Below are 23,737 nucleotides of genomic sequence, written 5' to 3'. Positions count from 1 at the left end.
CCTCATGCGAAGGGACCTCCTGTGATTCCACGCCTACATAACGTCGCAAAATTCTTAGCCAATGGAAGGCCCTACTCTCCTAGCGTGCGTGAGTAACACATGGCCTGCGGTGCCGAGATGCGAGTTAATGCAGGAAAAAGGCTTTCTCGCGGAAAATTCTACCTGTGCCTGGGTCGTTGCGCTTATGAATTAGCTATGAAACCAGCACGCACGCCGCTCACAAGTCACACGCATGCGTGGACACACATGATCATGTCTGATCACCGGGATGCCGGGACTTAAGGAAGTCAAATGCCATGTACGAATAGTACCTCATGCGTTCGGGGAGAGGAATTGCCGAAACCTCTTACGGGAAACCGAAATTTCCACTCAGCGACTGTGCAAGTTTCGTCCCAAGCTTGCTGAGACGTTGGTTGATCTTGTCGAGCTTGCCACGCAGGCCTGCCCGCTCCGCTTCGCTCAGGTCCCTGTAGTAGGAGGTGCAAAATATCAGTAGGCAGCGAGCGACACAAAAGTGCACTACGCGGCTTGCATCCCAAGTCGGGCATCACTTTAACTGACGGCAAATTGTAATTACCAAAGCGCGAACACGTCCTGCAGTGCTGCCACAGTTAGATTTTCTGCACCTCACGAGCGGCGCCGGCATGCACACGTGTTACTTTTTCCCCTGCCGGGCACCAAGCGTCCTCGTGACGAAATTACGGGTCCATATCAACGCATCCCGGGGAATCATACCCGGGACCTTCATATCATAAAGTGATAAAGTTATCATGGCTCATACGCGCACGTTACAGCAGCACCATGCAGGGTGGAGCTTGGACACTCATTTGCGCCATGCAGTACCATGCAGTACAGACGTATACACCTGCCTATCATGCATCAATCATGCATCCGTTCTCAATTTCAGGTACACATGGAAGTTACCCATACCTCGTTCGCCCGCCCAGACCCCCATGCACGTACCTATTGGCCGACAGCTGCGTCTCGTACTCCCGCGCCACCTCGGCAAGATCCTCGCTCTCGTCAATGCGGCTAACAGACGGCTTGAGCACCAGGCAGTTGCGGCGACCCTTGCGCAGCACACACTCGGAGTCCGGGTTGCGGAACACGTACCTGGCCGGGCGCCGCAGCGGACATAGCACAAGGAAAAAAGGGTGGCCGTGCGGGGCTAAATGGGAGCGACATGCAGAAGGATGCGCCCTGTGGGTCCGTGGCGCTGCAGCGAGGAACCGCCCTCGGACTAAGGGGCCATCGGACGCTGGCTGGCATGCAGGGCGAGGTCGTGTGGCAGTGGCAGTGGGGCATCGCTTGTGCAGAAATGGCATTGGGTCACGTGCTTCGCAAGGTTCGCAAGGTTTCCTGGTTGCGTGGCGGCTGTAACACTGCGAGCCCCAGGAAGTTCCCACCTCGTTGTGCACGGGCAGAGGCGGAGCCTGGCTGCCGAAGCCGCACCCACCTACCTGTTGCCCTTGAGCCTGTCGTCAATGACCACTTGCTCGAACCCCCAATTGCCGGGGCCCAGCGTCTTGCCCTCGTGCCAGATCTGCATGGGCAGTGCGCAGCAGGCTAACCAGCACGGCGGGATAGGCAGCGGCTGTACAACAGTGTCGCTCTGCACCATGCTGTATCGATGGCCCAAGGCACATAGGCAGATATAATCCCTTGGGCCAGTTATGTGGTACTATGGCGGGCTGTCGGGCCAGTGCAGCAAGGCCTGCTGCACCCACCTTGAGCGCGAGGAGCTGACCCATGTCCCCGGTGTTGCTGTACAGCGTGAAGCGGTCAACACAGCCGCGCTGGAAGGTGCCCCGCTCCTTGGGCAGGGCCTGGGCGACGGTAGCCTCCCGGCCTAACAGCTCCAGGTGCACCTGAGAGGCAAGGAATGAGGCAGGGAGTCGCTGGAAAGACGCTGGCAACGCATACCGGAAGGTATGGAAGGAGGTTGACGCAAGCAGCCCATCGATTCGCCTGGTGTCAGAATGCCATCGCTGACAGGGAGCCACGTGTGCAGGGAGAAGGAACGTAGAGCGCAAGCACGCAAGCCTACCATAGAGTTTCCAAGACCCGCGTTGAGCTTGTCGGCCGTGAAGATCTTGATCTTATAGCCGTAGGAGTTTGCATGCGTGCCCCGGCGCGGCTTTAGCGGCACCTCCGTGAAGCCGCCACCATCCTGCCCATCGCTATTCGCGGACTGGTGCTGGCCAGCTGTTAAGTCCTGGCTTGCTCCCGCTACCATCGAGTCGACTCCAACGGCACTTGAGCCGCGCATGAGGTCATCATAGCCGACACTTGAGGAATCAGGCCTGTACAGCACAGGAACGACGCAAACTAGCACATCATCTCCCGAAATCTTCCTTTACCACAGTATCGCACGGCATACGCCTGCGCATGCACCCCTGTATTGCCCGTGCCCTCTGCAATCCCTATGCCGCGTGGGGCGTACATGCAAACAATCCCCCAAGGGTTCGCAATTGCAACGATGCCGCCTTTCTGGTATTTACGTTGCGAAGGGCCCCAGGCAGGTAAGGCCGCCGTGCCAGCTATTTGACCGCACCGACGCACGCACCTGACCGTTTCGCCTTGGGCCTTCAGGATGTCGTCCTCCGTTAGGGAGGCCACGGAGCCGCTGCTGCTCGCGTCGTCGCGCAAGAATTCAAACTCCTGTGCGTCATGATAACATGTAAACGGATTCACACACATCCTAAGCGGTTGGTACTGCTCGCGACTATTGTTTGAAGCTCGCGTTTCTGGCCGAACATCCGCCACACCACCTGTGCTTCGCGCCTTTTTTCCGGACTGGCGCCTTTTTTCCAGACTGGTAGGCACGCGGATTAGATTCAGGCCGCAGATCGCCCTACTAGGGTAAAATGCCATTCGCTTGGGTAGTGCGGCGGCATAGCCTCCATTTTCTTATCCGCTTTGACACTGCTAGCTTGGGAAGCAGCAGGGCCCTAACAGGGTGTTCACATGCGTGCTCAGCTGCCACGCTATCTCCCCAAGGCCGATACATCAAGATGCCTGCCACGCAAACTACGCCTTTTCAATCGCCCTTTGCTTCCCAGCACCTTGCCACAGGGGGTAATGTGACTTTGCACCCCTGGATTAATTTATCCTCTTCCTTATACCCAGTCAGCTTACCTCCGCGTACTCAGCCCAGGAGACGCGTTTGCGGCTGGTGCCCACGTAATCCACCCCAATGACGCAGCCTGACAGCGGTGGTGGCCGCACGCCCTCCGGCGCATATAGTGACAGGGAGGCTGCCGACGCAATTGACAGCTCGCTACCCTCAACCGATAATTCCGACGCTAGGTCACCGCCGTCCTCGCCGTTTCCGGATAATCGCACGCGCCGTCGCGTATTGTAACCGCCGCCTACTCCCGCAAGTGACTCCAGTGAGCATTCCGTCTCTAGCGCAGGGGCGGATAGACGTCGGCCGGCGGAGAAGCTGCTGCTGCTGCCGCTGTTGCGGCGGTTCAGGGGCGGGGTGGGCGGTAGCGGCTGTCGTCGGGCTGCGGCGCCGCTGCCTAGGTCCGCACTGCCTTCCTCGAAGTCCTCAGCTAAGGAATCACGGCGGCGGGGCGCACCCGGGGGGAGCGGTGGACGCGGGCTGACTAGCGCGGGGCCGCTACGGGAAGGTACTAAGCCCATGCTGAACGCCGCGCCTGTGGCGGGCGACGGGGAGGTGGCAGGTAACGCAGCTGTAAGGAAGCCTCGCGTAACACCGGGTGGCGCAAACCGGTACGATTTGTACGTCGCTGTCAACGGGACACCATTGGTGGCGTCACGTTTGTTACAGTGTACGACGGGTGCTTGTGCAAAAATGGAGGTTTATTACTCGAAAGGCGTTAACATTCACTCTGCACTCCTTAAGACGGCAACAGCCATGGCTGCAAATCGTCTCCTTTATAAAGTCGTCCAGCCAGTCCGGCCAGCGGCCCGGCTACAGGTGAAAAGGGGCAAAGTAGCCCCAACCTTACAACCAGCAAGGAAAGCCCACCAGCCACCAAATGCGCCACTTAGCCCCAGCGGCGTCAAGAATGAATAAGCATAAAACGAGAAGTGAACGCACATATTCTGTGCGTCGACCTCCCGCACCACACTGCGTGCACCCAAAGCTGCACCCTGACATCTCACAGGGTTGGTCAATGTAATAACATCATTGCCGTCTACTTACTGGTCGACAGCATTCCATCAACCTCCTCAATGTCTTCTTCAAGTACCACGCCGATACCCTGTGGGACATTGGCGGCCATACGGGGACGCGCCGTGGCCCCCACCGCGGCGGTCGCTGCTGCCGCCGCACCCGCGAACACCGACTGGGGCGTGCTAGCGGGAGCCGTAGCCGCGCGGCTCGTCCTCCCTGAGCCCATGCCGGGCAGGAGATCGTCCCCATCATCCCCGTCGCTGAAGTGTACACTGCCACTCGTGTTCGTCGTGTTCCCGATGCTCCTCTCTACCCTGATGCGTGATGAGGGAGCGGCCGACGCGGCAACGTCGTGGCTCTGCAGGGTCGCCTGCGCCGCACGCGAAAGGCTTTCACTTAATGAGCCCCGTACGCTTCGGCTACCGGTTGCGCCAGCCATGTCAACGGGCGACGGCATATCCGAGGAAACATCCATGGACTCATCCCCTATTGCCGCCAAGCCGCGGCGCTTCGGAGCACCGCCACCGCCGACAGCCGTGCCCGGCAGTGGCGAGGGTGGCTGCGAGCCAGCCAACCCTGCACTGGCCAACCGGGCCAAGCTGTTCTCCCGGCTAAGGCTTAAGTTCGCGCCGGGCAACCGCACGACACGGCCGCCGCGCTGGCCGCCGCGCACCCACTCCTGCACAGTGAAGGCCCATTCTAGGCCGGTCATTAGCTGCTCCACAGTGACGGTCTCCACGTACCAGGAGGCACTAAATCCTTCGCCTGCGATATAGACACCGCGTATAGGGTAAAACAAACCGACTAACGGACATGTGGCAAGATTAAGTGCTGAGAATCCTTAGATTAATGACGGATAGTGTATAGCACCTAATTAGGCTTTGGGTCCTCGAAAGCAGCTGGGGACACTCTACATAGGCTTCTACTCGGTGCGTTCCTGGTATTGCACGCGCGTGGGCTTACCCTGGTGCCAGATATGAATGGCCGACAGGTCGCCTAAATCCTCAGCGGTGTCTATCATGAAATCGTCGGTGGAACCCTCCCGGAGGCACTCGTCTTCATCAGCGTTTTGGCCTCCAGAAGGACCGTGCTTGGCGCTACGCGCAGCTGGGCGCAGCTGCGCCACGTGGGTGCCCTCGCTGCCGTACAGAGTCAGCCGCACAGTGCCCTGGCTGCAGCCCGCGCCGGACCGACTACCAGTTACCACCTGGCATTAGGGAACGGGGTTGGATTGGGAGAGAGGGACTCGTGTCTTTGTTGTCAAGTGACAACACTGCCTCCAAGCGTTTTGTGCTATGCCATTAGCTGTTGGGCCACTTAAGATCAGGTCACACACATGGCGCTATAAATGGCAGTAAGAGGTAGGCGTGCTCTCTCACATATGCTCGTTACGTACAGATGTTGACAAGGATGTGCATCAGGTCTAGGATATTCACCTATGCGGTCAGCGCCAGCAAGCAAAAATGGCCCAACCGCGTCGTCACGATTCGCTGCGTTTGTCTAAAAAGATGCCGCCCTAAGCAGTGAGCATGCACACTTAGATTCCACGCGCAACCTTACCTGTACCCGGTACGCCCCACTGCTGGTGCTCAAGTCACCCAGTGAGTCGGCAAAGGGAATGGCAGGCACGGCACGCCGTTCCTGCTCTTGCAGGTGCATCCGCAACGAGGACGCGGACGTGTTACTTTCGTTGCTTAGCCTGCGTGCCCGGTTCCTCCCTGCCGGTGCTGGCTGCTGCGGCTGTGCTGCTGACGCCGGCGGTGGTGGCCGAAAAACCTCCAGCTCCATTGAGTCATTGCTGTATGTGCGACTTAGTCCGGAGTTACCTGCTCTGGATGCATCAGCGCCGCCGCCTGCAGGGCCGCGACTGTAAGCCACCGACATCCCTTCCTGGCGGCCACCATCGCCGCCGCTACGACCAGCGTCGCCAATGTCGCCATCGTCGCCGCTGCTGCTCACCTCCTCCTCTTCATCATAAAAGTCCAGGCTCCCGTGCACCCGTGCACCTGCCTGGACGGCGGCTGCTGCAGCGGCCGTGCTGGCATAGATGCTGCGAACGCCGCCTGCGGTATTGCCACCAGCGCTGGCACCGGCACCGGCTCCTGTGCCATCGGTGATGCCAGGCCGAGGCGCGTAGATGCTTCGGAGGCCCGTCATCGGCATGGGCGGCGGTGAGACGATGAGCTCGTCGCTATCGGGCAACGGCCGCATGGGCACGATGACGCTAGGCTCCATTGTGGCAGGCCCCTTGCTGGTCGAGGCTCCGAAGCCCGCGATAGCACCACTCATGCTGGTGGCGCCGTCCGCGCTGCTAGCACCGATGCTGGGCTGTGCGCTGGACAGCATGGCCGCGATGCGTTCAGCTTCAACGGACAGCTCCCCGTTCAAGTCCATGGACGTGCTGCTAGGCTCGATAGCCAGGCCGCCCTGCCAAAGCACCCGCAACCCAGCCCAGCGAACAGGTGATAAGTGAAGGAGAGCCGTTCCTTGGAACTCCACCCAAATTAAGTCTACGCATAGCTAAATCACCACAGGCGCGAGCAAATCGAGCAAGCGCACCGGTACAGAGGATACACGCTGTTACGCCTAGCACCAAAATCATGGCTTCGAGCAGTAGACCGCTGGCAACTCTTAGACCCAGCCCTAACATTAACAGCTGCACGTAGCGGATTAGGCACAGCTGCTATCCTTTGGCATCGTGAGGTGAGGTTGGACACACCTGACGCAGCCCGCAGCAATGCTTGCAGCATACGACCTCCTTTAGTCGATTCACGAACCCTGCAATGCTTAATGCCGTCGGACGAACCTCCTACCCGCAAGCCCTCATTGGGCTATTGCACAGCTTATACTTAACGAGCAATCCCAAAACGTCCAGCCGCTCCACTTACCGCATCCGACTTCCGCTGAGCCGATACCGACTCCCCCGGCCGCCCGCGTGGCTGGCCCTGGGGCAGTGACTGATCCTTAGAGCCCTGGCTCTGAATGGGGTTGCGCGAGGAACTCCACTGCTCCGCGGTGCCACCAACTGGGGCCTCCACCATGCCGCCCGTCGCCTCAGCGTCGGTGCTGTCCCCAAAAATGTCATCCTCATCGCTGCCATCCTCGAGCAGCCCACCACCAACGCCTTCCGGCGGTGCAATTAGTGCCAGGCTGTCTTCCGAAGTCAGAAGGCTCATGCGGCTGCTCATTGTGGCTGGCGGCGGCGCCGTCACCGGGTCGGCGGTACGGCGCAGCCCTGGCGGCAGCGGCGGCAGAGATGATGCGGGAGCAGCAGCACTGCCTCGGCTGGGCAGGGGTGGGGCAAGGGAGGACAGCGAGTCGCTGGCGCTTAGGTTGCCGCGGTTGGCGACACTTCGAGGTACCTCCAGGTCCGCGTTAGAAGCACCGTCATCGCTGTCATCCCGGGGTAGAGCAACCTTGAGGGACGCGGCGGAGGGTGCATTCGTGACCGCTGGGGACACGCCGCGCGGCGCAGAGCTGTTTGCACCGTCATCAAAATCGTCATCATACTCCTCCGCCACCTCCTCCGCCTCCACGTCATCGTCGTCCTTGTTGCCGCCGGCCGGCGCCGATTCATGGACAGTGGCAGTGCTGCCACGCAGCGGCATCTCGGCGCTGGGGCTTGCTTCCTGCCCACTGGACGCGCCGGTAGCCCCTGTATTCTGGCTTCCATGTCCACCATCCATGCTGCCTGGTGGTAGAGCAGCAACAGCGTGCCCGGGGGAGTTGCCGAGCTGGCTTGCATTTCCCGTCAGGGGGGAACCTGGCGGAGATGAACCCAGCGGCGCCAGGGCTCCGGCACGCGCAAGAGGAGGCAGCGCGCCAAGCCGGGGAAGTGGTGGCAGCACCTTGGCGCCCACAGGACTGAGAGGAGGGAATGGCAGCGGCGAAGCGGTAATGCCATCTGCGGCAGAGGCATCGTGTTCGCCACCGCCAGCATTAGTAGCTGCGGCGGCAAAGCTGTTCCCGCTATCAGCGACAACCGTATCACTGACCGCAGCACCGCTGGAGTGTTCACCGTGGAATGACTCCGAATCCGAGTCGAGCAAGGCAGCTAGGCCTCGGTCACTCGGCCCCGACTTCACAGTCGGCAATGGGGCTGCCCCGGCACCCAATGCGTTGTTTGCTGGATCTGCTGTTGGAAGCGGCGCCAAGGGCGCCTGCGAGGACACTGCTGCGAATGGGTGCGTGGACGTCGAAGGTTCCTGTGATAATCCGGACAAGTCGCCCATGTTGTCCACGTAAGGCATTGAACCGCTTGTGTCAGTATGCGCCTCCGGCATGGCCGGTGCAGGCAAGTCAACGTCCACACTCTCGGAGGGGTGCGGCTGCTGCACTGGCTGAGACAGCAGGCTCCGAAGGGGGCTGCCGGGCTCCACCATAGTGCCCACAAATGGCGAATCGCCTGGCAGCGCCTGCTTGGCAGGCCCACTGCGGTTAACAGCCTCGCCGGTCGGACCTGCCACGGGCGGAAGACCGCCGGCGCGCTGCAGAGGCGCAAGGGGTGCCAGGGTTCGGACAGGGGGTAACTCACCCAGGCTTGCCTGCGCAGAACGGCGGATGCACGCGCTCAGGAGACAGAGTGCATAGAGTAAGGGACCATGAAGGGCGGGGAGGAGAGAAAAACGGGGCTATAGACATGCGCTTCACCCGAGAGCCTAGCAGGCCAAAACCTGGATCGAAGGCATCTGGTGCTTACGTACCGCTTACGTACCGCATCCCCATATGTTACGCACCACTGATTGATGCAAGTCGACCAAGAAAGAATGCATTTACCTAAATTGGCCTCATTGCCCTAAAGACTCTGCCAGCTAGCAATGCATGATGCTACAGGTTCTGACTCGGGCTTGGCACGCACCTGCAAATCACCGCTGATATGGCCGCTTATGTTCCCGCTGTTCTGTAGAGAGGCCAGCGATGGCCGAAGCAGTGGTGGACCTAGGTCTAGGCCGCGGCTACTGGAAAGGGCGGGGTTGAGACCACTGCCAGTAGGCCCTACAGGCGGCAAGGAACCCAGTGGCGGTAGCTTGCGCCGGCTGAGATTATCTCCGCTGAGCGAAAACATGGCAGCGGCGCTGCTGGAGAGCTGCAGGGGCGCCAGCTGCGGGCCACCAAGGGCGCCGCTGGTGCTGAGCTGGTTAGCAGGGCCCTCAGCTGCCGCCGCTGTGTCAGCTGGAGGTGCCACGGACGATGCTTGGGAGAGGGTCTTGGGAGCGTTGGTGCTTGGGGAAGCGCTCGCAGCTGCGCCGGCAGGTTGATCTTCTGCATCAGCAGCTACTGAACCCGGCTGCAGTGCAGGCGGCGGTGAGGTGGCGGCGGTGCTGGCCGCTGGTCCCGGCCAGGCAGAAGATATGTCCTCGTCGTCATCGAACGCAGGCTGGTTGACACCAAACTCGTCCGCGATGTCCTCATCAATGTCGCCGCTGTCCGAGGAGCTCGAACTTGAGGAGCTAGAGCTGGAGCTGGAACCGGGGGCGTCCTGCCCCTCAATGGCTCCTTTGTCGCGAGGCTCATTCGTACCGGGGTTTGTGGATAAGGCAGCTGCAGCTGCTGCTGGTGGCGCCAGACCGGCCAGGTCCAGGTCATCATCATCATCGAAGCCCTGGGTCGTCGCCAAGTTGATGTGGGGCGCAGGGGCATCAAGCGCATCCTCGCCGCCATCGTCATCTGTCGCACCCAGCCTAACCTCGCCAGCATCATCGCTGTCACTGCTGATTGACACCTCCTCGTCCGCATCACCCCTGCGGAATGTGCGCTCGCGGTTCAGAAGGCCTGGCCCGCCCACCCGTGCCCCGCCCTCATCATCATCGCTGCTGATGGCGACCTCTTCATCTTCGACACCCCTGCGGTATGACTGTTCACGCCCAAACACACGCGGTGTACCACCCGTTGAGAGCGGGCTTGCGCCCGTAGCCTTCTCATCATCATTGTCGGCAGTCGCTCTGGGAGAGGATAAGTCACCTGAAAGCCCACCGGAACGAGCAGCACGCACGGCGGCCAGTGCCCCGGCGGCAGCCACAGTGGAGGCGGCTTGCGCAACCGCGCCGGTGGGCGTCTGGGGCAGGGAACGGCTGTTGCCGGAGGCCAGTGCCGCATGCCGCAATCCAGCTAGCCCTACGGCACCTGCGGCTGTAGTGGCGGCTGCGCCGGGTGACATCGGCTCGGCGTCCTTCAAGTCGCCCAGAATCGCAGCTGAGGAGGCGAATGGGCCGCCGGCATCACCCGTGTCTTCGCATCCAGTGACACGCAGGGGCTGCGTACCCATCATACTTGAGTCCTGGGACGGCGCCCCGTCAGAGGTGCCCAAAGCACCCCGGGCGCGCCTGGGAATTACACCAGCCTTTTCAGTTTTGCTGGCCAAGTTTTCATAGAACTGCGCCTTGTCGCGCACGGTCGCCTCCTCCAAGACGATAGGTGGCCGTGCAGCCTCACCTGGAGTATGCTGTTGTGAGCTCGGCTCGTTGCTACTGGTGTGCACATCTGTGCCCGACACGTGCACATCTCCTACCGTAGATGAAGGCACGATAGCACCAAAGACATTGTCCTCGCTGGATGCTGAGTAAAGAGGGTTGAGGATGGCCTGCGAAGCCCCACTGCGGGTTGCCGGCAGCGTCATGCTCAAACGCGCCCCGGTGTCGGAGGCCTCTCGGCTGGGCGACTGGCCCACACGTGGCGTGTTCTCCGCCACCGCCGCTGCTGGGTCTGGTACGGGTCGGGGCGGAAGGGGCAGCGGCGAACGGGCACCTTTAGGTGGCGGCGTGGCATTCGGCCGACTCTCCATACGCTGCAGACCGTCCTGCAGCTTGGCGATCGCTGCACTGTGGCCTTGTAGGTCTGCTGTGATGCGATCCACCTGCCCAGCGGTTTTCTCGCCACAGGAGGCTACTTTTGCAAGCTGCTCCACAAGGCGACCTGAGTCAAGAGCGAGGGACTCCAAGGACGCCTGTGCCTGGGAAAGCTCGTACGCGAGTTCCTCCGCACGTATGCGAGTCTCCGCAGCAGCCTGTTGTCGTTTGGTCAGGTGGGGACACAGATGTCTATTTTGCTGTTGGGAAATACATTACTACTGCTGACAGTACATCGTAAAGCGATACCCTGCTGACTACTTGGACGAAGCTGGCATGCTGCAATTCAGAGCTTGCTGGATGAAAGCCAGGGATATCGAACGCAAGACGGGTCAACGCTGTAGCTGTACCAGTATAGCGCGGTCCCAACACAGGTTCTACGGGGCCAAACTCCTTGGTAAAGCTGAAAGCCTGCCTACCTGCGAGTCCTGGCTGGCCTTTGTGAGCAACTCGCTGAGGGCATGGACCTTTGCCTCCAGTTCCTCCAAATGCCCTTGTTGTGTCGCAGCGTTGTCTGACACCTACGGAGCCGGACGCGTGGATAGTACAGTGTTGACCGCCGCGTACATGCATGGGACACATGAGCAAGATTCCCTAAACAAGAACGCATGAGCAAGCAATCATGGCAGGGGCCAGAGTTCGCTTTAGTCATCCAACACGTTACTTACGCGCTGTTGAAGCTCGGACATTTTTGAGGCAAGGCCCTGCGTCTTGGAAGCTTCTGACAGCGCCTGCGCCCCACACAATCACAGGGAAGGACAGGGTATGAACCACATTAGCACTCAATCACGTCTGGGACACTACAGCATCTTAAACGTGTGCAGCCGCCTTATAGTGCATGTTAGAATATATTACTGTAGCCGCCTTATAGTGCATGTTAGAATTCTCCCCCGGCCGTTCCCTCAACCAACAGACTTCCCCACCTGCAGCTTTCCGTCGTGATCCGCAGCTTTTCGCAAGGCATCTTCTGCAGTGTTGGAAGCGCGCTCCACACCATCCTGCATACGCGTCAGAGCGGGTTCTTACGAAACCGAATCGTTCCTACTTACGATATGCAGGAGACTAGCATTATAATAGTGGGAAGCTTGGGGAGGGCTTTCACTTTGCACACCTGCAGTTCGACGTAACTCGAAAGGATCTCCTCACGGAAGGCCAGAAGCTCCCTGGTCTGTGCATCGAGTACCTGCGGGCCACAGACCCCAGCAACCGCATGAACGACGGCATTTGCCACCCTTACGGTTTGACTTCTAGATTCTGATCTACGCCCACCCCAGGCCCGGTGGTTCCGTCGCCAAAACCTAACCAAGCTGCTTGCTGCAAACTAACCGTCCCGCAATACTGACCGCATGCGGCTAGCCAGTCAAAGATCTGTTTCGGCCCACCGCCACATACGTATTGGAACGCACCTGGACCTTGCTGCCGAGCTCCTTACGCACGTCCCCGATGCTAGCGCGCAGACCCTCTAGTTTCGTCCTCAGCTCGTTTCCAAGCTCCTCTGCACCCTCCTTGTCCATTGCTGTCCCGACGCCGGATCCTGGCAGCGCGCGGCTAACAGTACCAGCACCCGCGCCAGCCGTCGCCGCTGCTCCGATTGCAGTCTGTGCCACTGCCGCTGCAGCAGCACTCGCAGCCTCGAACGCCTTTCGCTGCTCTTCTTGTTGCTCTGCCAGCTCTACCATTTTGTCCTCCTGCGCCGCCACACGCCTGGACAGCCCCTGCACGGCCGCGTTCGCTGTTGAATTCTGCTCCTGCTGCTGCTTCCGCAGCTCTGCGACTGCCGCCTCCTGCCCTCCCAGTCGCTCCCTGAGGCCCTCCACGACCTTCTGCTGCGCCGTCTGCTTTTCCTCCAGCTGCTCCAGCTTGTTCTCCTGCTCCTCCAGTCGCTCCTCAAGTTTAGCGGTAGCCCTCGATGAGAATTGCTGCCGAAGCTGCTGCTCCAGCTGTTCCAGCTTGCCGTCATGGTCGTCCAGGCGTTCGCCAAGCTCCTGGATCGTCTCCTCCTCTGCAGTGCGCTGCCCTTGCTGCTCTGTTTGCCGTCCCTCCAAGACTTCCAACTTGTCCTCCTGGCCCTCAAGCCGTTCCGACAGCTCCCGCATCGCCGCATCTGTGTTCACCCGCTGTTCCAATGCTTGCTGCTCCAGTGCCGCGACTTGGCGTTCCTGCCCGCCTAAACGCTCGGTGAGGCCCACCATTGCCTCCGACACACTGGCGAGCTGCTCGTCAAGCCGCAGCAATGCTGCCAACTGGTGGCGTACGTCATCTGCGTCAACGTGCATCTGGCCGATGGAACCATCCACGGACGTCATACGCGCCTTCAGTTCCGACATCTCGGCCGCCAGGCCGTTGCGCAGCGCTTCTAGCTCATGTTGCAGCCGGTCTAGGTGCGCCTGATGACGCTGGAGGCGGCCAAAGATGCTATTATGGTCCTCCATCGCGCCGCTCAGCTCCTTGACCTGCAGCTCTAGCATACCAACACGCTCCTGGAACATGGTTGCAACGCCCGAGTTGGAGAGATCGCGTGTATGAAGTTCTTGAGCAGCAACCTCGGCCACCTGGGCGTCCAGCGCATCGACGCGGTCGCTGAGGATGCGCAGTTCTGTGACCATCTTGCCGGCGTCGGGGGAGCCCTATGGGGTGATACCCAAAGGTGAAATGCCATTTTAGTCAAACGCATGTGGACTAAGGAGGACTTACACTGGTCCAAGAAAACGGCGGGTAGGCTGGTGCGAAGATTGAGCTCGAGCATGAAACCGTCGGGGCTCGTCAGAAATGGTAACAAACCCATCGCTCCCTAAAAGGGGTTGCGATGATCTGCTCTGGGCTGGGCTCAGTGCACACAACAGTCGCACGAAACACTTGGCTTTGCAATTCTTTGGCTTGGCATTGCACGCGTGCAGACATCAATATAACCCGGCGTCCCGTCTTACCTGATTTTGCACCTGGCCCTTCCGTAGCTCGGAAACATGCGCCGCCAGCTTTTCCAGCGTGGGTCCAACCACATCCTGGAAGTCCTTACGGAGCTCCAGCACAAACTCCTCGGCCACAGCAAGTCGGGCTTCCTGCAATGCAAGTGGACAGGATGCAGCCAAGTGACAAGGGATTAAGTTGGCCAAACCATCCAACCCCCACTTGGAGCGCTATGCAGGCGGGAAACCGTTGGAGCGAGGGATTCCCATATGGTGGGCTTCACCAGTAATGTGCCGCGTGACAGGCCGTCTAGCCACATGCTACGGTCTGGTCTGGGTTGACACTACTGCAATTAGCGGTTTAAGATCCTGGATTCGATTCCTGGGGAGAACCCGAATTAGTCGGGAGCGCGAGATTATGGCTAGCTGTTAAGATGTGAAGTTGAGGTCACAGTTGATGGACCAGATTCGCACGCTGGATTGGTGGTGATTGCCGAACCCTACGTCTCATCGGGTGTACGGGTGAATGGATGAGGAGGGATCCCTGGAGGCTGGATCCGCCGCCTTGGACTTACAGTTCGTATGGCGAAGTACAGTGTGGTAGTGGTGGATGGTGCTATAAGGTGATTAATGATCGCAGAACTGACAATGTGATAAAGCGGCCCAGAAGCCTCCCACTCTGTAACATTACATTACATGCTACGGAGCTGGGATGGCATACCTGCGCCATGGCCTCGATGCTATTTTCAGCTCTTACGATTTGCTCAAGCCGCTCCATGCGCGCCAGGATGGCCTGCATAGATTTGGAGGACATACCCTGCCCGAAGGAACCCTGAAGCACCGTCTCCTCCAGCACCTTTACCCGCTCAAGGATATCCTGCACGGGAGCCGCGCTGGAACGTCAGGCCGGCTCCGCTTCCTCAAAGAAAACAAACAACATGAAAGCGCTTGGATGTGAAGGCGGGACGGGTATCAATCCACTTGAACTTGAACAATTATTACCTAAATCAATAGCTATCAAGGAAAACGCTACCAAACCCTAAGTCGCCCAGCACATATCGACATTTGCGGGTGTAACATCTGCATTTGCTGCCTCTACGCACCTTTGGCTGTCCAGCCCCGTACTGCTCGGAACGCCGCCGGTCAGCCCCACTGCTGCTGCGCAACCCAGGGCAAAGGGAACCAGAAACCTGTTAAAAACATTGGCCATTGGCGCCGGCAAGACGTCTGGCAATCTATTGACATTGACATTGACAGTCCAGCAGCCCCGCGTGCACAGCCTTCATAGTAAAATATTGTAGCGATCGAACCGTAGGTGATGCACAGAACTTCAAGCAGACACATGTGCATCAATCCTTCCAAAGTCATATCCTGGTAAGGACCAGGAAGCCCTTGCACACGGCAATCGATGCCCATGCCCCGGCCCCCAGGTTTGGATGTGGCACGGCGTGCTGGCCTGATGCAAGAATCGAAGACATACGCGCTCTAGCGCGACCTCGTCAGCGCCTTTTTGCTATGCTGTATACGAAGCCAGGCCGCTTCTGGACTAACCTTATCGAGGCGCTGTCTGTCGAGGGGTATCCGAGCGGCGAGGGCCCTCTTCGCCTTTCCTGTACCTGGCTCGACTGCTCAGCTGCTGCCAGGCGGGCCATATGCTGCTCCAGCGTGGCCAGGCGGCGCATAACCTCTTGGGTGTCGAGATCGGAGCCCGAGGATGGAGACGCAGACATTGGTGTTGACCGGGAAGCTGTCGCAGCGGCAACTGAGGTCTGTGCGTGGGGCAGAGTGAGCGCAATATCTTCGGGTGCTCACGCTAGCAGATAATAGCAAGTTGGTTGAGGAACTGTCCGCTGAATGCCCAATGGGTGCTACAGGGTTGGATAACCGGTGCTACCACACCGGTGCACGGTGCGTTCTCTGTCATAACAACGCGGTGATCAAAGGGCGGGTCCGAGACCTAGAGGGAACAGTTCGGCCTGCGGCACAGCATGAATGGGCATACCTGTAGCGCCAATACGCGGGCCTCAAGGTCGGCTATTTGCTTTGACCGCGCGTCTGCATCTCCCATCCGCGCCCACCGCAGCTCCATGTCGGCGAGCCTAGCCAACTTGCCCTCCACGTCGCCCAGCCGTGCCATCTTCGCCTCCACATCCCCAATCCGGGCCAGCTTGAACTCTGCATCTGCCAGACGGGCTAACCGCTGTTCCACGTCGCCCAGGCGTCCCACACGCGCCTCCAAATCTGCGAGGCGCGACAGCTTCCCCTCCAGGTCACCCAAGCGCGAGAACCTGGCCTCCAAATCGCCCATTCGAGCCACCTTCACCTCCAAGTCCGCAAGGCGTGCTATGCGCGCCTCCACGTCCGGCAGGCGGGCCGTGCGCGCTTCTAGTTCTGCAATTCGCGCGAGCTTGACCTCGGCATCGGTTAGCCGGGCCATGCGCGTTTCTACGTCACCCACGCGTGCCATGCGTGCCTCCAGCTCCCCCGCCCGCGCCGCGGCGGCCTCCAACTTGGCGGCCAGCTGACCGTGGCGGCTGGTAGATATTGCATGTTCGGAGTCTGCCTCCTGTTCCAGCTGGGAAAAGCCATTCCATCCGAAGACATTATCGTCATGTTAATGTTACGCTCCTGGCAGTATGCACTAATGTTTCAATGGCTTATCCGCCAGCTTAATGGGCTACTGGGCACCTGAGGGTGGTCGAATGTGTTTCCGTCACCACCACAAATCACCAGTTATCACGCCTACTTTAGTTCATATTTAGACTTGTGACGGTTTCATCTTCACCTTCCCTCTCGTCACTTTAATCTGCCTCTCAAGTGGCCGAAAATGGCCTTGCCCTACTGTGGGCGGGCGTTGCCACCCAAATGCCGGAAAGTAGTCACAGTCGCGGCGTTGGGCTTGCAGGTCCAGCATGCATACGTGTCGAGCGGCATACATTCCTTTGGACCTACCTTCTGCAATGCAGTTGTCATTTGGCGCATGAGGCGCTGATGCTCATCAATGCTTGTCACTGTGCGGTCCTGGTTTGTCTCCAATTGGACCAACTTGGTGGCCACCCGAGCAACCTCCGCCTGGAGCTCTGCTGCGCCTGCAAGTCCCACCAATAGTAACGATAGCGCGTCGGCGAAGCAGCCAGCAACAAAGTGGAGGCATATGACAACCAGTTGGATGGAACGGCAAGCGGCGAGCTATGGTTGAAAGACCTTCAGCCGTCGAAAACGGAAGGCTGGCCGCAAACTCCTATAGTTATAACGCCAGTGCATGTGGGTTCCGGACAAACCCACGGGCCATGACTGTGCTCACCTGAGCGCTGAGTTAACAGCGACTCGACCTGCGAGGAGACATGGCACATTTTCTCCCAGTGCTGCCGCGACGCATCCTGCAAACAGTTAGAAAGTACACAAATTTACATGACACGGCGATATGCCTCGACGTACATGCATTTTCGGGTACATGGGACTGCGATGTTACCAGCAAGCTTGCTAAGCGCTTCTCCACGTCTTCAGCCTCTTTGGCGGCCGACTTCTGAAGCACGTGCAGCTCTTTGCTGATATCCGCCGACATCTTCTCTGCTGCATCTGCCTTGTTCATCGCCAACAATACCAGTGGCGATGGCCCCGCGGATGAGCCAACGCCTCCGCTGCCATTGGCGGCGGCTCCTCCTGCAGCTGCGGGCAATGATGCCACGGTAACCGGCGCTGTAGCTGCTGCTGGCGCCTCCAAGGCCGGATGCGCACCGGCTGCCGCGGCAGCAGCTGCCGCAAGGTTGCCAAAGCCGGTGAATAGCTGGGGGGGCGCGCTACTGCGCATGAGCATTTGCTGCTGTTGCTGCATGGCTGCAGCGGCCTGCACTGCCTGCAGCTGAGCCCGCAAGCTCTGCTCCTCCAACGAGCGCTCAATCTTGTGTCCCAGCTCCAGGAGCCGCTGATCGATTGTCTTGACAAGCTCCTCATTCTGGGGTGCAGTGGAGCTGGATATTGACGCAGGCGGCGTGGAGATGCTCGCAGCCAGGAGGGCCGGCGGGGAAACCGCGAGACCATCAGGGCCTGCATCAGGGAGCCCAAGCAAGTTGTTTTAGTTGTAAAACCATACTTGTACGGCATTCACTCGTAGCAACTACCGTTATTGCAAATGTAGTCAGGGAGCCATGACACATGTGTGCCATTAACCAGGATTTGCAGTCTGTGCGCTGAACGCTGATCCCTGCCCTTCGGCATGCTCTACAAATCGTCCTTGGTTGTCAAAAATAGGGCCGGCCCGTGCTTAATTGCGGGCCCCCTTCATCTGCAACCCGTAAAGGCTACGTACCTGGCGGGGACGGGAACAAGGGGCCGAATGGTTGCCCATAAGGACCCATCGCAGCTGACGTACGAAGGTGCATAGGAGGCGTAATTTCGCTTGCAGAACGGTGGTCCCTTGGCCGCGACTGTGCCGATCCGGATCGGCTGGTGGCACCCCTGGTCACCGGGGATGAGTACCCGGCAACCACCGCGCTTGCATTAGTAGAGATGCGCTTAGCCGCTGCGACCTCCACTCTTAGGTCGGCCAACGAGCCCTGTGCATGTTGCAGCCGCATATAATTATTGCACTTTTAAAGAAACGTGGACAGCGAGCAACAGCAGGTCATGCCGACGCCAGCACGCAAATCAGCATGTCGCAAGCTAAGCATGCTGCTTACCTGGACGGAAGCAAGCAAGGTGCTTAGTTCAGCACGAGCAGTTGCAACTGACTCTGGATGTGGAGCTGATACCTGTGCAGGAGACCCAGGTCTCAGCTGTCAGGACATTGACGGTCCCGCTTTCATGTTAGCCAGAACCTTACCCGACCACCAACAGGCAATATCGAGCTCGCCGAGAGCGTAGGCGCCACATCTTTTCGTATGCTTCGCAAATTGCTCTCAGTTCCCTCCACGAAGCCAGCAACTTGACTCCGCCAATTCGTGGCTTCGTTCCGGTTTGACATGTCGTAAGGTAATACAAGTAAATAACGAAAACAGCAGTAATAATCGGCTGTTAACCCAGCCTTCTTCCCCTCAGGTCAAGATGGTCATCTTCAAGTCACAATACTACAAGACACTGGTTGCATGCAATACAGCTCGCGCATAACATACCCTAGTCCATCTTTGTCCTATGAGTCTAATGTCAGTCCACTCTAGTTCCAGGTAGCAATACCGTTTTGAGGGACAGTCGTTGACGCGCCGTACAAGTTGGAAGGTAACTCAAACCTGTGTCCGATGGACAAATTTGTCCTGTCCTGAGTGGTTAACTGTGGCCGAACGACTTACAGTCATGAGAAACGCACAAAAGCTCCTTGCACCTGTGTTAGAGACTCTCGGCGCAAGAGGTTATGTCGCTCCTGCGCGTTGGGCAGCTCGAGCTGCCGAGGAGGTTGGCACTGTAGATAACTCGCACCGTGCACCTGCGAGCGTCATTGAGGTAATGCTCCTTCTTGTTCAGCGCCCACCTAACGAGCCTGTCGCCGGTTAGCCACGCGACGGCTATATAGGGCAAAGATCAGTTGATGCGTCCCTCTTCTAACCATGGGGAGTGCTTTGCAGGTACCGAGTCGGCTGTTGATGGGACCTGGTCCAGCAAATGCGCATCCGCGTATATTGGCCGCTCAAACATTGCCGCTGCTGGGGCACATGCATCCGCCTTTCCTGAAGGTGAAAATTATGTCGCTTAGGCTCATCTGCGTTAGCAGCGATCCCTGGAATTGCGTAGTAGGGGTTGACAGCCGCCCCAGTCTAGTCCATTAAGGCTAGCTTGTGCCCTTATCTCCTGATTTACTTAGGTGTGTGAATACACGGCTTCACATGAAAACACTGCTCTCGGTACAGCGCAAGGTATTGGTTTCTCGGTGTTGCAGCCGTGTTGTCCGAGCCCGCGACTCGCAGCCTTGGAATATTGAAGATTGTTCTTAGTCAATGGGAGTAACGCTGTCAACGCGAAGCGCACCCAAATCCTCCCGGATGGACGTGTGGGTTGGCATAGCCCGGGACTTGATTATCCTATGACCCTTCCCTGCACGGGCTGTCCCTTCCTTTGCATGCTGCCTCTATTTCACCTTCTCCCTTGCTGAACGAGCGTTGGAATTGCACAGTACACATGCTGCACAGATGCCTGGTCAAAAGCAAGATGCATTATTCGGTTGCACACCTGGCACAGATCATGGATGAGCTGTCGGAGGGCCTGCGCTATACCTTCCAAACCAAGTCCAAGTACACGCTCATGGTCAGTGGCACGGGTCATGCGGGCATGGAGGCGGCCATTGCGAACCTTGTGGAGCCGGGCGACAAGGTGGTGGTTGGCAATGCAGGCATCTGGGGCGAGCGTGTCGCCATCCTTTCGCGCCGCTACCAGGGTGAGACTCATCCCCAACCCCTCCCCCTGCTACTGCTCCCCCCTTGCTACTGCTCCCACCTGCTACTGCTCATACTGCTTTCGTTCCACTGCTCCGGTGCAATGGAAGAAAGCTCCTCTCTCCCCTTCCCCCCTCTTAGTACGCCATGCAATACCGGAATACACAACCCGGGCATTGTTGGCGCAGACTACGCGTAGTCTAGGGCATCGGAATGCTGGGAGATCCGCAATGAGCTGGTTGGGTATGTAACTGGAGGCTGGCTGCGTAGCCGGAATCCGGATTTGTATTTGAGGGTCATGCGATTAGCACGACGTGTTGCTCACAATCAAACATCTCATATTATGCGGAAAGGTAGGTGCCAATGGTCGCTCGGTTTGCTGACATGCACGGCCCCGCTGCGGCTTTCACACCTCTTGCTCCTCGTGCGCCTCGCAGCCGATGTGGTGGAGATTAAGGTTCCCGCCGGGCAGACATTCTCGTACGATGCATTGAAGCAGACGCTGCTGGAGCACAAGCCGGCGGTGCTGTTCCTGTGCCAGGGCGAGAGCAGCACGGGCACGCACCAGGTGGGCCAGCGGCAAGCAATGCCGGACCAGATCAGGACAAGGATTGAAGTAGGCCTCAGTAGGTTCTTACACTGCTTAGCATGTTGTTTGCCCTGCGGCTGACGAGGCCTTTTGAGCTCCTGTACAAGTCTATCCCTGCAGCGCTGCATTGTGGGCCTGATGGGGGCATCAGGGAGGTATGCAGAATTTCGAAGACGCCGGTATGGGCTGGGTGCACACCCAATTTTGTGCCGGAATGCAGCTGTACCAATATCGGCAGCATTTTCCATTAAAGGTCTAGCGGCTCCCCCTGGTGCCCTCAGTCGCACATGTTCCCTACCAACCTTTGGCGCCTCCTGCGGCTGCGTACAGTCGCTGGCCGGCCTGGGCGACCTGTGCCGCCAGACCGGCACCCTGCTGCTGGTGGACACGGTGTGCTCGCTGGGTGGTGTGCCGCTGTTCGCGGACCAGTGGGGCGTCGACTGCATCTACAGCGGCAGCCAGAAGTGCCTTTCAGGCCCGCCAGGTAGGGCGGGGTGGGACGGGGTAGGGAAGCACGAAACAAGAGAAACAGAGCATCGTAAGCGTGATGGGACAGGGAACGATAGCGCGTGTAGGGGTACGTGCGGCCTTGGCGCCAACGTGCGCTACAGAGTGATGCCAGTTGCATTTTAGTAGTTGCATACCAAACTCTGTCTCCAGCATGATCGTTACAAAGTCCCCTCAACACCCTGCGTTAGGTAATACTAGTATTCTGTGTCGGGGTAATTCGAGAGTAGTTCGAAAGTTAAACGATAGGCTACGCACATTGTTCAGGATTAAGAAAAAACAGCATTGGCATGCCAAACTGGACGCCTGTCGGTCATGTGTTCTGCTGGTGCAGGCGCTTCTCCGTTCTTCATGTCGGATCGCGCGATGGAAAAGCTGCAGCGCCGCAAGACGCCCCCTGCCACCTATAACCTGGACATGAACCTCATCGGCGACTATTGGGGCTGGTTTGGCAAGCGCTCCTATCACCATACTGGTAGGCCTGGGGGGGACGGATACATGGAGAGCTAGCATAACGCTGCCTGTCTTGAAGGGGTGTGGAGGTCACGGGCATGGCTCGGTGAGCATCATGAGTTGGCGAATGCCGAAACGGCTGTGACGGTACCTTCAAGTGAGGGGCTGGATGCAGGCGCGGTTTAGGGTGGAGGGCATGGCATCAGGCCTGCCCAGCTATGTTCCATCCTTAAGAGGTTTGATACAGCGTCCCGGATTGCAGGGCTCCCTATCCCTCTCCACATCGTGTGAACTACATAGCACCAATCAATTCCTGGCCGATCTTGCCCTCTCGCACCACCTTTGCCCTCGCCCTTAGCCCCAGTGAGCACTTTCTACGCCATGCGAGAGGCACTGTCCCTGGTATCCGAGGAGGGGCTGGAGGCCATGTGGGCACGGCACCAAGAGCTGCACCACAGGTAGGGTCGGGAACCACTGCCTGCTGTTGGGGTTGGAGATGGCTTCTTTCTTTTAGGAACGCATCTGCGTTTGTCAGCTTGTACTGCGTGTCGAAATCGCCAGAATCCGTTCTGTGCCGAGCCGGGTGCTGGAAGAGTTCGGCTAGCTGCCATCCGGGCCCTGCTGCTGCCGCTTCAGCCATTCGGTGTTCCATTCGAGGGTTATTGTATAGCGTCGGCATGACGGCACGTGTGCTTGCTTTGGGACCTGTTCGGGCTGCAGTTCCATGTTGGCCTGCCTTTCCCCACTTGCACCCCGTGCTTCTGCAGGCTGTGGGACGGCCTGCGCAGCATGGGCCTCAAGCCCTTCGTGGAGAAGGACGAGGACCGCCTCATCACTGTTAACACGATCAAGGTGGGTCATGTGCGGGTTGAAACTCTGCTGGGGGTTCAGTGGACATGTGGGGCCAAAAGTCACGTGTTTCATTCTCCCTGGCATGCCGCCTTGGTGCCCGTTCCTTGCAGGTCCCGGAAGGAGTGGACTGGGCAGCGCTGGTGAAGAACGCCATGGACACGTACAGCCTCGAGATTGCCGGTGGTCTGGGCCCCACCGTGGGCAAGATCTGGCGCGTGGGAATCATGGGTTTCAACGCCAAGCCGCAAAACGTGGACCTAGTTCTGGACGCTTTCAGGGACGGCCTGAAGCGCCAGGGCAAGCTGTAACGACGTATGCCCCTTCCATTGTGCGGTCATTGAGATGAGGCCTTGGTGGCCTTCTGGATAGATGCGCCATAGCTGGACCCGCTTGTATGGCTCGTGGGTAAAAGCTATTGGCAGTGGTGTTCGGGGCATGCTTTGCTAGGTCGGGAGCTCTGCTGATTGATGAGGAGGCAATAACATACGTATGCATGGAAAGGAGGGTGTGGTGACAAGGAGGTTAGTGCGGTGATAGCAGTTATGGGATCCAGTGGCATCTCTTTCCTTGCGTAGTAGGGTTATGCTGGACAGAAGTTGGTCGAAGGTGCGTCAGTGAAGGGTTGCATGGGTTGCCTTTTCCATGGTCGTCGAACATACGCTACTAGCGTTCGTTAACCCACGAGGGGTTTGGTGCAAGCAGCAACAATTTTCGAATGCAGCTCAGGTGGAGGACTGGTAGTGGTCTCGATCCTCGAGGGAGGCCCATTTTGAGGCGGTGGCTAGCATGTTGGTGGCGAGGTGCACGTTTTACATTTGTGATTACCTTCGTCTTGCCAAGCATGGCGGCCGGCGTCGGGCATGTGCATGTGAGATCATTCGGCGTTTTAAGGTATTATGGGTCTCAGGTTTTGCAATTACATGCCCTGGTTCTTTCATCAAAGCCTTAGGCTTTTGTCCGTGTGCCGATTGGCAAAGCGTTGATGCTGCATCAAGCTATGCTTTGCTGTACACCCCAAGGCGAGGTGACGCTGCTGAGGTGACGTCCGTAGCTTGCAGACCCTCACACAGCGCTAGTTA

At 58.6% G+C, this 23,737-nt stretch overlaps 2 protein-coding genes across 2 annotated transcripts; one reads left to right on the top strand and one right to left on the bottom strand.

Annotated features, from left to right (window-relative positions):
• Positions 1–346: 346 nt before the first annotated feature.
• VOLCADRAFT_104203 (uncharacterized protein) lies at positions 347–19,186 on the bottom strand (the record flags this gene model as incomplete). The annotated part of the gene is made up of 29 exons (XM_002949087.1): positions 347–467; positions 964–1,113; positions 1,461–1,543; positions 1,728–1,868; positions 2,048–2,303; positions 2,567–2,661; positions 3,139–3,557; positions 4,175–4,909; positions 5,108–5,351; positions 5,705–6,571; positions 7,033–8,631; positions 9,003–10,846; positions 10,889–11,147; positions 11,409–11,510; positions 11,658–11,720; positions 11,913–11,987; positions 12,101–12,172; positions 12,396–13,616; positions 13,917–14,048; positions 14,617–14,772; positions 14,999–15,085; positions 15,512–15,664; positions 15,898–16,416; positions 16,848–16,984; positions 17,200–17,275; positions 17,368–17,942; positions 18,205–18,451; positions 18,575–18,646; positions 19,181–19,186. The coding sequence occupies 29 exons, from the start codon at positions 19,184–19,186 to the stop codon at positions 347–349; spliced, it is 10,506 nt and encodes a 3,501-aa protein (XP_002949133.1).
• VOLCADRAFT_74092 (uncharacterized protein) lies at positions 19,155–23,594 on the top strand. The gene is made up of 9 exons (XM_002949220.1): positions 19,155–19,331; positions 19,454–19,561; positions 20,064–20,259; positions 20,695–20,825; positions 21,177–21,330; positions 21,688–21,828; positions 22,165–22,264; positions 22,574–22,658; positions 22,769–23,594. The coding sequence occupies exons 1-9, from the start codon at positions 19,185–19,187 to the stop codon at positions 22,964–22,966; spliced, it is 1,260 nt and encodes a 419-aa protein (XP_002949266.1). The 5' UTR covers positions 19,155–19,184; the 3' UTR covers positions 22,967–23,594.
• The last annotated feature ends 143 nt before the right edge of the window (positions 23,595–23,737 follow it).

This window comes from Volvox carteri, assembly GCF_000143455.1.
Source record: "Volvox carteri f. nagariensis unplaced genomic scaffold VOLCAscaffold_13, whole genome shotgun sequence".
Lineage (NCBI taxonomy): Eukaryota > Viridiplantae > Chlorophyta > Chlorophyceae > Chlamydomonadales > Volvocaceae > Volvox > Volvox carteri.
Note: the sequence above shows the minus strand (reverse complement) of the source record. Positions and strands in the feature narration are given on the sequence as shown.